This window comes from Bacillus rossius, chromosome 2 (assembly GCF_032445375.1).
Source record: "Bacillus rossius redtenbacheri isolate Brsri chromosome 2, Brsri_v3, whole genome shotgun sequence".
NCBI classification, from domain to species: Eukaryota; Metazoa; Arthropoda; class Insecta; order Phasmatodea; family Bacillidae; genus Bacillus; species Bacillus rossius.
Window position 1 is genome coordinate 107,482,043 of NC_086331.1, and position 14,787 is coordinate 107,496,829.

Here is a 14,787-nt window from a genome sequence, read left to right on the forward strand (position 1 = left end):
TGGCTCCCCGTGGGACGTGCGTCCGTCCCGGTCCGCGAGTCGCGCTGTACTCGCGTCTGACCCTGGCGCAAGGGGAGGTGTGAGCTCCCTGTCGCGCCAGAGTTTCTAAAGTTCCGTTATTCGTAAAAATTTATATTAATAACTAAATTTAAGTGGCTCTAAATTCATACAATAAAACTTAATTATTAACTTAATATATATATATATATGTTTTAGAAATGACATTTAATAAATTTGTATAAAATAAGTTTGAATTATTAGAGTTACACTGGAGACTGTTTGTTGCTTGATAACTACTCCAGTGGCGAATGATAAATGCTAATTTGGGCGGTTTGAGTTACGTCACATATTACACTATTGAATTTAGGCTGAAGGCCGCAAGGGTTGCACTCACAGCTGTTTTAGTAGAAAACTACACGTGAGTGATCCGGGCACTCCTACGTCGCACTTGTGTTGCACAGGGTTATTAATTCAAAGTGGCGGGTTCATTAAAGTTTAGTGAATTTACTGTGTACATGCCTTGGTTTGTCTTGCCAATTAATGAAGGGCGTTTAAATACCTAGGTTCCGCGGCGCTCGCCTGACTCGGGTGGGCCATGGCTAGGGGCGCGTTCCGTTAGCGGGGTCGGATACTGGCGGTTGCAGGTCGGGTTTTAGGGTGGCCTTCGGCCGGACGACGTCAGTTAGTTTGAAAGAACATTAAATTTTATAAGCATTTTTAACCTAAACTTAAATTTTTAGTCGTGCAAGAATCAAACTAAGTAATTAAATCGATCGAATTAATCAGTGTAATAATAGGTGATTTATGATGATTTTTGGAATCTTCCCCAAATTTTTAAGTTGATAATTACAGAATTTCAAAATGGCAGCCCAGTTGGCCGACAAGATGGCGGATTTCATGGTAATAAATACTACTGCATTTTATCTGGTTAAAAATTTACTAATTTGGCAGCAATACCCTGTTTCAGATGATGTGTGTGATATGTGACACTAGCGCTCCTTGTATCGAGTATTGAAAACAAGAAGACGACAGTGCTCTCTAGCATACAATGTGTTTACTAGTGCTCCTAGTAGCAAGTATTGAAATTAAAATGCCGGCAACATCCTCTCAAGTTGCGGCTATTATTCCTTTAAATTAAACACAATCACAAGTCCGAATATGTGTTTATACCTTGTTTAATTCTTGTTCTGGTGAATGTCTCGATGGTAGCATATTCGGATGCTTACGGTGCGAGGGGTTTTGGGCTCGAGTCCCAGGTAAAGCATGGGTGTAAATTTGTAATTTTTTAAACTCGTCGCTAAATTGTTGACGTCATTAAAACTGCCAAACTAAACTAACAAACTATAAGAACATAAAGAGAGGATTGTTGACTGGTTGGTGATGAAAAATCACGAGCCAGCCAAAACATATTTAAAAATTAAAAAAAGTTCGCCATGTGGTCAAAAGCATGTTTTCTAAATCAGATGTATGAGCTGTCATGGTTCGAATCACCTTGCTTCTAATGTATTTTGTAAAAAAAATTAAATTAAATATGTTGTTAAGGACCATAACATCAATGATAAGTAATGGAACACAGACCTTATGTGCTTGAGACAGAGTGATGCTGGAGCTCTGTAGTAACAAAAAGCAGAAACAATGATTGCGGTATCCAAAATGGTGACTTCCCTCAGAACAAAAAAAAGGATGTGATAACTTTCAATGTGGTGACCACCAGTAGACTAACAAGATAGTGGCTGTGTCGCCAGAATCTAAAATGTGACTATGATATCAGATTCATGATGGCAGACAATGTCAGAATTCAATATGGTGGAAGTTTTAACCATAACGAATTGTGCAATGCTCGGGGAGTGGGCACTCGATTTCAAGGTGATGGAATTCAAGAAAGTGGACATGATTAAGATATCAAGGTCTAGCCCAAAGTTTCAATTCAAGGGCAGAGGTCAAGATGGCCACAGTAACTTTACAATCAAAGATGGAGGACCATCTCCTAGGCTTCTGAACCATTAACTAGCTCTCGGACCTACCAACCTGTACTACTATCGATAAATGTTCACATCAGTGATTCTTATAGTTGGCCAAAAACACCAGCTCCTGTTTCATCACTGTTATCCCCATTTAACGACATCAGGTCCACCTGTTGCAGGACACGACTGTGTAATTATATCTACATAGTGTAAAATGAAGTGTTGTTTCCATACCACTGGCAAGTGCTGCCGAAGTCCTCTTCTGTTGTTGATCCCTCCACTCTATGGAGTGGACATGTCCTCGAGGTCCTGTGTGCACCTCGTCCAAGCTCAAACTGCGGTTCATAGCCTTCCAGTGGTCACAATTACGTGTGTTTGTCTCCAGCCCATCGGCATGCACTTGTTCATTTAAAGAGTACAACTTGTACGTGATGTCCTTTCCTTTAAAATAATATATATACATATACACATACACAAAAACGTGCCAGAATCTAAATACTACATTGTATCGCTGTGTATAACTCAAGTTGGGGACTAGCGATGGGCATAAACATACATCTTAAATAATCCGTTATTAAATAAATTCATGGCAGAAATATAGCGTGCCACAATTAAAATCCTAGAACTCTTTAAAGTTCTGCTTCATCCATTCGAGAAGACACTTCGTTCTCTTATCTATCATACGTTAACTATCTTTCTGCTCCCACAACTAAATTGAACTAATTAATTAAGGATTAACATATCTTCTTCATCGGGGTACATAGATATGAAGAGTGGGGATAACATGAAAATAGATTATTGAGAGAAGTACGCCTAGAAAACCCATCGACTTACAACTTCCATCAAGTTTCCCACTTGTGAAAAATGTGAAGTTCCCTACACTGGAAACTGAACTCACTTTGTCTATTCTATATAAATAATTTATACTGTGCAAATCAGCCAAAGCACAGAGGACACACACAAATTAAACAAATGAGATGAGTTGTTATTCATTAACCTGCAAACAAATGCAATTATTGTTTTTTAAATGTAGAAGACCAATATAAAGAATATTAATAAGCTTAAATGGGTAAGTCAATATGTTGCGCGGTTGCGACAGAAAGATTATAGAGTTATATTATGACGACAGTCGTCGTGCCCTCCTAGGCTTAGAGGCCGTTTCTGCCCATCACCAGGTACCTGAGGGGGCATGTTCTTTTTCCCCCCAGTACTAGGGACGCACCCGCGTGCGCCATAACGTAATTTTATAAGGACCGCTCAAAGACGGACATTTCCTGTATATATTGCAAATATTTCTTAAATAATAATTATATGTTCAATAGAGTTTATGTGTAGTTATGTAGGGGCCGCACCTGGCTCGCAGCGAACACGCTGTCTCTCCGCACCAACTTGTCCCCTCCTCCTCTCTACCCTCGCGCATCGCAGGGCGCGCGCTAGGCGGGAGGGGAGTCAGTCGCCGCTTGGCTGTCGAGCAGTACAGACCTGCGACTTCACGCTCCGCGAGTTGTGAAGTCCGCAACCACGCACACGCTCACGTGTCTGTCTCATAGTTTTCGTCAATCTTTTGGTACTCGTCCATCTTCGTCGACGAACAGGAGTATCGGAGGAAGATTCATTTCGCGGTGCGGCGGGAAGTGTGTGATTCCATTGCTACGGGACAGGTGCGGTCAGGGCTAAGGTGGACAAGCCGCCAAATAAGCAACGGTGATGGCACGGAGAACAGTGATGTGGAAAACACGTGGAAGGAAGCGGCTGGCTCTTCAGGACGCGATCACGTGGGGGCCCCGACGGGACACTGCCATGAGTGTGGCCGCGGTGACAGGCACATCGACGGCGAGGTGACAGTGATTCAGTACATGAGTGCGCCACTCACGTTGCCGACATTTTAGGGTCACGATAATGAGGACCCAAGGGAGTTTGTGCAGGAGTGCGAACATCTCCTAGAACTATACAAGGTGCAGTCGGCCAAATGGGCTTCGCGGGCAGGCGGGCAGCAGGGGGCAGCTCCGTGAGGACGCGCGGGACTGGTGGTCCATGGCGGGGAGTTTTAGCACAGGATGGAGTGATTTTGTACATAAGATCGAGGCCCGTTATGACAACGACCAGGTGCGCACGAGATGCCAGAGGGCTTTCTACTGCCGGCCACAAAAGACGTTGGAGGGGGCGGAACGATTCGTTTACGAGAAGCTGCGCCTTCACTGGCGGATGGCAGAAGGAAGGGACCCGTGCGCAGCGTTACCTACAGTCGTCGAATTAATGCTACCGGAGTTTCGGCCCTTCATGAGGGCGGCGGAGGGGCAGAGTACGGAAGAGTTTGTGGCCCTCGCCCGCGAAATCGAACAGGACCTGCTACAGTGGAGAGCAAAGCCAAGGACCACACATGGGCTCCAGGCCCAGCTGGGGACAAGTGGTTCGACCCTAACCGAAGTACCGGACGGCGACCGAGCGGTGGTGAGGTACCGCGACAACTCAGGCTACCGGCAGGTGCCCTTTCAGGGAGGAGCCGGTGGCCGGCCATGACAGTCCCGGGCAGGGGACAGCAGGATGAGTGAGGACAGGGACGAACGTCCACCGCATTGCCATTTATGTCCAGAGGCTTACCACTGGCACCGCGTGTGCCCCACGAGGGCCACACTTGAGAAAGTGCACGAGTCAAGCACACTGTCGGCGGGAAACGCGGAGCCGGGGGCGGTCAGACAGCTAGGTGCTGTTCCCGGCCCATCAACCATCAGAACCAGCGTCCGAACTGATTCACCTACCAGGAAATGCTCCAGGGACCCAGACACGGCCAGCGGAGCAGAATCGGTCGCTGTCAGAATGGAGGAGCACTGTTGCCACTCCCGTGGCCTCGTCAATGGTATACCGGGGGCTGGAACCACCACTCTGTCGGCCTGACGCCAGTGGAGACACCCAAGATAACGACACGCTGGTGCCGGCACTGACAGCAGAGGCCCTCAGGGGATACCCGCGTCCAGGCGACTTGGAGCCTGGGGACGAAGGGGGCCAGGTGCTGGTCTACTTGGGACGAGTCGGACCTGCGGAGCCAGAGATGCTGCGGGTACCAGTACGTGCCGACGGCCAGGCGATGCTGGCCCTGGTGGACACGGCCACCAGCCAATCCTATGTCGCGGCTCGCCTGGTCATCGAGGAGGCGATGGTACCGCGCCCGGAGCAGGTACAGCTGGCCACCCGGGATGCCAACACGACAGCAAGGGGCACCATCCAGGTAACGCTGAACATCGTTGGGCATGTTAGTCACATCGAGGCCTGGGCGGTCCCCAACCTGCGAGAGGAGCTGATCCTGGGGCACCTTGGCTGCACGAGTTCGACGCCGCTGTGGAGGTGCGAGCCGGGCTGATGCACTTCGGCGCCCTTGGCGCTGGACGGTGTATGGCGTACATCAGAGCCCCCTAGCCCTCCTCAGTCGGTCACCCGCCTGGAGGACCTCCGGCACAATGTCCCGGCGGAACATGTCGATGCCATCAGCCGGGCCCTGGAGTCCCAACCTCAGGTATTTGCGGCAGCAGACCGGTTAAGATGCATGATGATGACAGAGCACAGAATACCAATGGTGCCACACCGGCCCTCGTTCGAGAGGGTGCACGGGTTTGAGCCCCGGGAGCACGAGGTGGACAAGATGCTGTGCGACGAGGTTGTCGAACCCAGCACCTCCCCATTCAACTCGAGGGTGGTGTTGGCTACCAAAAAGGACGGAAGTTTATGCTTTTGCGTTAAATTCAAGGCCATCAACCGACTGACGATTCCCGCTTCCCCCCCCCCCCCCCGCAGATCAACATCACTGACGCATAAGCCGGAATAGGGGATGTCAAAATCTTCTTGACCCTGGACATGAAATCGAGCTACTGGCAGGTGCCAGTATGCCCCGCCGACCATCAATAAACAGCGTTCACGGCACCAGACGGACGGCAGTACCAGTTCTGCGCCAGGCCTTTCGGCCTCATGGACACCCCGAACCACTTTCCAGTCTATGATGGTGAGCGTCCTAGTCGGGTACACGGCGTTTTCGCCAGTGCCTATCTGAATGACATCATCATATATTCTGAACATGGGAGGACCATTCACACCACCTGGCGCTGGTCCTAGAAAGGCTGTCCAGACACTGACTGATGTACGCACCGAATAAGTGTCACATCGGGGCTGAGGAGATCGTATTCCTGGGTCACCTGGTGACGGCGGAGGGATGCCATCCACGTCCCGACCAGCTGGAACTCATCGAGATGAAGCAGGCGCCAAAGACCAGAAAGCAGCTCCAAAAGCTTATCGGACTGTTGAACTGGCTGTGGTCTTACGTGCCTGACTTCACGACGATCACGGCCTCGATGACTGACCTGTTGTCACCGAAGGCTAAGTTCTAGTGGACGCCCGCCGCGGACGAGGCCCTACGTCAGGTCAAAGACATTTTCCGGAACTGTCACACGCTGTCGCGGCTGACACCCGACCGACCCATCTTCGTCCAGATGGATGCGAGTCAGGAGGGGATGGGCGCGGTCCTGTACCAGGTGGACGGTGACAGTGTTAGGCGTGTGATTGAGTACGCCAGCGTGAAGTTTGGCCTGACTGATGGGAGGTATCACATGAACGAGCAGGAGTGCGTTACGGTGGTCTGGGCTCTGCAGCGCTACCGGAACCATCTCGAGGGCCGCTCGTTCACATTGAAGACCGACAGTTAGTGCCTTCGCTGGTTGGACTCCGCTCAGGGCCGGAAGTCCAAGTTCACTCGCTGGGCCATGCTGATTCAGGGGTTCTCTTTCTCAGTAGAACATGTCCCAGGACGGGAAAATCAGCTGGCCGACGAGCTGTCCTGGAATCCGGATCCTACGAGTGTATTCCGCGATGACCAGGGCTGGGAGGAGGTGCTTCCCCCGATGCATGAACCTGTCGTCGAGAACCCGGGGCCGCGACCGTGCGAGTTGTATGTGCTGCAAGGCCCGCTGTCCTTGAACCAGACACACTGCCGGAGATGCTAGCAGACCTGCTTTCGTGGGTGCGTGTGGAGCAGCTCCGAGACACAGACACCCAGTCCTGGCTGACCAAGTGCGGGGAGAAGGAGGTACCGGGCCACCAGAACCTTGACGGTGTGCTCCAGACCAGGAGGCCGCACAGGTCGAGCAGGTGGCGGACCTACGTGCTGCCATGGGCCAGGCAATGGGTGCTGGGGTACCTGCACGATCACCCCCTGGCTGGACACCCCGGCACAGAGCAGATGCTTCGGGAGATCCGGCGGACATTCCACTGGCCAGGTGACGCGGTGGAGGTGTAACATTACGTCAGAGCCTGCCAGCGTTGCCAGGAGCGCAAGTCCCAGAGACCCGACAGCGAGGAGCAACAGGTCCCGCGACGGCCCCGGGATCCCTTCCACACAGTGGCAGTGGACATCATGGGGCTGTATCCTGGCACATCCCATGGCCGGAATTTTATTGTGGTGGTCACAGACGTCTTAACCCGTTGGGCAGAGGCGTTCGCTGTGCCGAACGTAAAGGCTGGCACCGAGATTGCCCTGCTTGAGCGTGAGTTATTCCCGCGATACGGGTACCCCGCGGTCCTCCTGACGGACAACAGGGCGCAGTTCACGTGGAGACACTGGCGAATGTCCTGTGCACGGTGGGGGGTGGAGCATTACACCACGCCCACCTACCACTCGCGCGCAAATCCGACCTAGAGGCGGAACCAGGACATAAAAACTCAGCTTCGGATCCGGTTGGATGAGGACCACACCAAGTGGGACCTGCACCTGCCATTGATGCTGTACTTCCTGCACCGCCGGATGAACGTGGTCACGGGCCACTCTCCCGCCGTACTGGTACAGGGCCGCAATCTCGCCCTGCTCGGGTAGGCGCAAGCACTCGCCGACACTGACACGACGACCGCTGACGAGTTACGTGACGATGCCCGACAGCGCCAGGAGCTGTTCCTGGCACGACGAATGCCCCAGACGACCCGGCCTCCTGGCCTGCTCAAGCCAGGAGAGTGGGTATACGTTCGGTGCCACCACCTGTCGTCAGGGGACAGGGTTTTGTGCGCCGGCCTGGTCCCCAAGTGGGCGGGCCCGCAGGAGGTGGTCGCCCGTCTGGGTAGTGCTACGTACCTCGTCCGTCATGCTGACGGACACATGACGAAGGTGCACAGGGACGACCTTTATCTGACGGACTCGACTGACGACGACGTTCTACAGAGTCCTGTGGCCACTGATGACCCTGTGGAGGGGCCTGATCAGGCCGGGCAGGATAAGACGACTCCGGGGGTCCAGGTGGTGAACAGCCGCTACACTCAAATTACTCAGGGGAAGCGATGACATCTGATGCGTCTGATGGAAGGAGACCATGGGGTGCGAGTCTGAATGAGCTGGAGCACCTCGTGGACACGATTCTCCCCGACGATGACGGACAGCATGAGACAGACATCACCATTGAGGATGTGTCCGCCGGCGACACCGTCCTCAGGGACCTGGTAGACCTGAGCGACCCAACGGTGACTTTTCCGGACCACGCACAGTGTGAGGCACCGTCGGGGGCCTATATGCCCGTGGGAATGATGGGTGGGGGACGCGCCGGCGACTTGGAACAACGCGACGACCAACGGAGTGACGGTGAAGCTCCTCAGCGAGGAGAGCGACGTGGACCGGGCACAGCCCGTGGTCCTGGACATGCCCTCCAAGAGGACGAAGATGGTGATGCACATGGGGGATGGGCCTGATATATGCCGGTACACACGCCACATGACAGCCCCTTGCTACCTCCAGGATTATGAGTGGGAGGGGCGATAGAAGTACCGCGACCTACGATGGACGGACACAGGTGGACTGTGCTGCAGCGTCATGCAGCTGCTACCGCGGTTCGCCCGGCCTCTGACGAAGGACGGGAGCCTGCCGGACCAACCCAACGAACGGACACGACCGCGTCTGCCGGTCTAAGCCGACGTCGGTGGGCCGAACGGTCTCGGGGAGAGGGGGCATATGACGACAGTCGTCGTGCCCTCCTAGGCTTAGAGGCCGTTTCTGCCCATCGCTGGGTACCTGAGGGGACACGCCCTTTCCCCCCCCCCAGTGCAGTGCAGTGCAGTGCTACGTACTAGGGACGCACCCACGTGCGCGTTACGTCTCTTCTAAGGACCGCTCAAAGACGGACATTTCCTGTATAAATTGTAAATATTTCTTAAATAATAATTATATGTTAAATAGGGTTTATGTGTAGTTATGTAGGGGCCGCACCTGGCTCGCAGCGAACACGCTGTCTCTCTGCACCGAATTTCCCCCTCCTCCTCTCTCCCCTCGCGCAGCGCATGGCGCGAGCACGGTGGGAGGGGAGTCAGTCGCCGCTTGGATGTCGAGCAGTACGGACCTGCGACTCCGCGCTCCGCGTGTTGCGAAGTCCGCAACCACGCACGCGCTCACGTGGTTGCGAAGTCCGCAACCACGCACGTGCTCACGTGTCCGTCTCACAGTTTTCGTCAATCTTTTGGTACTTCTCTATCTTCTTCGACGAAAAGGAGTATCTGAGGAAGATTCATTTCGCGGTGCCGCGGGAAGTGTGTGATTCCGTTGCTACGGGACAGGTGCGGTCAGGGCTAAGGCGGACTAGCCGCCAAATAAATCAGCATGCGAACAATTAGCTGATGTTTCCTAATTTTCGACCCGGCATCCATCTCCTTCCAGTCCGTCCGAATCCCATTTCCCCATCTACCGGTCCCGGCCACAGTAGGCCCGAACCCCAACTCTCTCGATGTGTTAGTCGGGCAAATCATTAATAATCCACATTTCAGACATAAATCAGGGACCGGAAAGGGGCTAAGGGCCCTGGGGACGTCAATTAGTTTTTTGATCAACCTATTATTTTCTTTTATTCGTTTATTTTAATATAAATATTATTTATAATATAATGCAATTATTTTACACATAGTTGCATATATTAAACCAGATGGTTTCACTTATACAAAAAATATTTGTTTACAATGTTAATAAAAATCGCTAACTTACATTCAATACAAAACAGTAGTATGTAAATGTTCCTCCCAGCACAGGTTTCAGGTTGTGGAGATTGGAGCCGTCTGCCATATTGGATTGTGATGTCACAGTAGCCATCTTGAATGACCTTGACCTTTTACCTTGACACAGACAGCCATTTTGGATCCGCGATTTTGTTTTCCCGCCATCTTGGATTATAGAACCTTCTGCCAACTTGGAATCGACTCCACTCTCTATCATTGTACTTTTCGTTACGACTGCCATCTAATATGTGTATGATATCATTGTTGCCCTTTTCATTATGTCTGCCATCTTTAATTCCATATTTATTATTTTTCAAATTCGGAAAAAATTAAAATTGGCTGCGGTTCGCGAACATGGGTCACATGGTTAAGTTATGGACTCCAAGACTCCAATTTGACTTGAAACATTTCTCTAAGACGCCTTTCTTCTTGGAGATTCACACTGTCACCGAAGTTAGATTTAGGCTTTCGTGAATTAATCTACTTTATGTTGGATAACACTGTTCGAAGCATTTGATAATCCGTCACGCCTTTAGGCTTCATTTTCGTGATAAAATGCACCGTAGAATTGTATTTTTTTATTCGTTTCGTCAAGATATCCAACCACTTGTAATTTCTGTAAGCAGTGAACTCTCACTACAACTTGGTGCGCAAAGATCTGTTAAACATTTCGACAACAGAGGCTTTGACATTACTAAATGTAGAGTAGTGTTTGATGTCGTACTTTCTCTCCAAGCTTTGAAGTTTTTATTTTAGAATTCTTAGCTGTGTTCCGCTTGCAGGTGCGACGGTACATGTATAATATAAAATGTCTGCAATGGACTTGGTTACCTAGATTGCATTCTTCGACTTCACAGGTCTGGCACAAGAGAACTTGCTATACACATCGATGACCGTCAACATGTACTTGAAACTTTTATACATTCGGGAATATGGTATCATCTCAACAAGGTCCACCTCGAATAAATAATCAAGTACACACTCTATGACTTTACACTGAAGGGATTTTCGTCTTGCTTCCCTCAGTTCTTCGAGTATGGAGACTATCTCGTTGATGTGCGAATAGTTTCCAGCACTAATCGAAGCCAGAAAAAGTCCTGTCGATAAATTAGTTTGGGTCGACCCAATAGAAATAGTCTAAGTTATGACATTGCCACGATTCACGCATTCTGTCTTCGTCGTCCTGAGTATCGTGCACAGGCCAACAACTTCCTGCTTGTCGACTCGCATTGTACTAACAAAATTCTGTAAAAACAAACACATTTATACTTTTCGCTTATTTGTGCATAATTCCTCGAAGAGGTAATAAAAACTCACATTGGCGCAGGACTCGTAAATTCACTGATAAATAATTTGCCTTTCGAGTTACACATTCTAGGCTACAGATTCTGTGACCCAGGAACGAAACTAGCCAAAAGACTAGCTTGAGGCGATGTGGGTATAATTCTCTTGACGAGAAGTGCAATCATCATGATATAGCCTATTCCCTCAGCAATGACCTAAAATATAGGCTTAGGCTTGAAAAGATACTGGCAAAGGAAGTCGAAAACGATAAGTAAATCCCCAGACGCAGGACTTGGAGAAATAATCGCAGTGAGGAGCATATCCAAAATCATGACGGCCAAGATTAAATTAGGAATGGGTACTAGCCGACAGAGGCCCAGCAAGACCAAGCGCAAAAATGGTGCAGGCACGCAAAAAGGCAAGAAAAATACAGACTCTAGACAAAAAGATTACTGGCAATTTTCTTCCCTTACTTTTACCCACATTGGGCGTCCTTGGCGGCCACATTGGTGCTACGAGTTGTATAGTGCAAGCAGTTAGAGGAAGCACGAAGACACAATGCAAGCATGGAAGCCATTGCCGTGGATAAAATAATGACGCAGGACTCCATACTGGGTAGCATACATAAAGTCTGGAAATATGCCGAGTACTATGGCAGTTGCGATGATTGGAGACCTCCGCCAGAACTATGTCAGTTTTTGCATGGGACAAAGCATTGTGATACATTTACGAAATGAACAGTTACCTAACCAAATTAACTGTAATCACTTGTGCCTTCGCTTTTTAACTAAAATAATATAAAGGATGATCATTCATGAAAATAAGACAGTCATGTCGAAAACACTTACATTAACAGGTTACCCTTCGGGGCTGCGGGAGGTTCATTTACAATCTCTGGATTTGGAAGATGAATGGTGTATCGGACTCGCCGATTTTCAAAAGTACTGCGTGGAAACTCAAACACCCAAAAAGCATTCATACATGCAGGGAAAATGACGACTTCACGAAACCAGGGAATATAGGTAAAATGCTCGGATTCTAGCCAAAGATTTACGATGCAGGAAAAATGTAAGAATCTACGAATGCAGTAAACATATTGCCCATGAATGTCATACGAATAAACTGGAATTTGGCAAGTGTAATGTATATCAATGGAATACTTTTCAAGATGGCGTCCAAATGTCAAGATGGCGGGCACCTCAGTAATAATAAATGAATACTGTACTCTGCCGGGTAAAAATTAAACTAACATGGTAGTAGTGCACTCTAGCAAACGAAAATAAGATGGTGGCCTCCAACAGACGAAAACAAGATGGCGGACATGATGTCATACTAGCTGTCGATATATATACCTTGATTGGGAGGTCAGTCTGCTGGCGGATTTCGTGGAGGAAGGATTATCGTTATTTTTTATTTTTGACCTCACCGGGTTCGAACCAAGGATGTAAGTGCGCTTTTTATATAATATTTTATCAAAATTTGATTAATTAAATTTTTTTATTAATTTTGAATTTTTTCCCAAATTTCTGGCATAAAAAATATGGATTTTCATTATGGCGGCCGTAACGATAATTACAATGATATAGAATCCAAGATGGTGTCCATAACGAAACGTCCCACTATTATGATATACACATCCAAGATGGCAGGCATAACGAAATTTGCAACATTTCTAGAACCCAAGAGAGCGACCGTAACGAAATGTCCAACAGTGTTTGAAAATATTTTTATTAAAATTTTATTAACTAAAATTTTTTCTAAATTTTAAAATTTTTCTCGATTTTATAGGTTGAAAATTACAGATTTTAAAGATGATGGCCGTAACGAAAATTGCAACAGTTACATCTTAATACAATACGGTGGCCATAACAAAAAGTGTAACGGTAATGTCATATATGTCCAAGATGGCGAGCGTAAAGAAAAATGCAGCATTAGTGAGTGGGGTGTTTAATTTCAAGATGCCGGGTCAAAGGTCATGGTCAAGGTAATCCAAGTTGGCCACCATGACGTCACAATCCAAGATGGCGGACATCGGCACCACCACCACAGCTAGTAGCCAGTGCCAGGAGCCCCCTAACTATACTACATGAAAAAATTTTTAATGAATTTTAATTTATTACCTTTTTGTAATAATAATTATGAATTTTCAATATAGCGGTCGTGATTTCATAATTTGAAATGGTGTAATGTTATAGAAAATAAAATAACGGAATTCAAAATGGTGGAAAGTTATATAATTTAAGATGGTGTTAGTTAAAATGGCGGCCAAGATGGCGTAATACAAAATGAAGGCAGTGACATATTAATGGTCGAGATCAAAACCCTTCAGCGGCTTTGGACGGCTTGGCAATAAGGATTTTAAGCCATTTTTAGGACATTTTGTACTTTTAAAACAAAAACACATTGAGGCATTAAGAATTGCATATTTATTAATTTTTGATTGGAAATTTTCCCCTTGAACAGGAAGTTTTCTCTGAGTTAGAGAATTTACTTTATTTTACAGAATTTTATTTTATTTTTGGCAAAACATTTTCTCTAAAAACCGAAATTTTGTGTCATTTTGGCATTTTGGGCATATTGGGCATATTTGTCAAAATTTTTGGCAACTTTTAAAGGTCAAAGTCAAAGGTCTTCGAATTCAAAATGGCCGCTGTGAATTCAGATGTTTGGTCTCTGACCCCATCCACAATCCACAACCATGAACCAGGTTCCGGAGTAGCTATATGTTTATATACTACAGATATATGTATTTTTATGTAAAAATAATATATGTATATATTATATACATATAAAAATAAGTGTGGATCGTCCATGCGTTCCGCTCGCAACCCATCTCCGTTTTCCCATGGGGGTTATATGGTATAGTAGTCCTCCATCCCCCATTCATGAAGAAGGTTTCGGTTTGGAACTGCAGGGGTTGGGTTCAAAGATATGGGTGTCAAAAGAGGGCAGCGCACCAATAGACTTTTATGTGAAGTCTGTGAAGTAGCTGGGAATCGAGTGCCGAAGTGGCCGAGACTAGACAGAATGTTCTTGAATGTTCTAGAATGTTCCATAATGTTAAAGAATTTTAGAGAATGTTTCAGGACATTCGAGAATATTCTAGAATGTTCCTGAAGGTTTTGTACCATCGATGTTACTTTCTATTTCGGAACGTTCGAGAATGTTCAGGAATGTTCTAGAAATCAGAAACAGAAGTCCAGAATATTCTGGAACATTCTCGAATATTTCATTAACCTGTTACGGTGGTTTATTTCTTTAGTAAAATTTTTTGGGATCAAACACACTTTTCTTACAATGGAAAAATATCAGCAATACTCTGAGATTGTGCTAGCGAAGCCGCGGGTTATTAGCTAGTATAAAAATAATTTACATAATATCGTCTACAAAATGAAAAGGGGTGTTGAACTAAGAACCAAGATACTTAACATTATTATTTGCATTACGTTGTTCGCTTTTCAGGCAGCTTCAAAATTATTTATTTGTTACCTCCTTCACAAGGCAAACAAAACTGACATATTTTTATTATTCTTAC

The 14,787-nt window shown here is 47.6% G+C and overlaps 1 protein-coding gene across 8 annotated transcripts in view; it reads right to left on the reverse strand.

The window, feature by feature from the left end:
• Positions 1-14,787, reverse strand: part of LOC134529584 (popeye domain-containing protein 3-like) — a 109,221-nt gene that overhangs the window by 4,560 nt on the left and 89,874 nt on the right. For 6 of the 8 annotated variants that reach the window (XM_063363825.1, XM_063363829.1, XM_063363828.1 and 3 more), the window contains one exon: positions 2,199-2,405. The exons of the other annotated variants lie outside the window; for them this stretch is intronic. In XM_063363825.1, the coding sequence (XP_063219895.1) occupies positions 2,199-2,405 (207 nt within the window). The remainder of the gene's footprint in view (positions 1-2,198; positions 2,406-14,787) is intronic. 8 annotated transcript variants of the gene reach the window in all.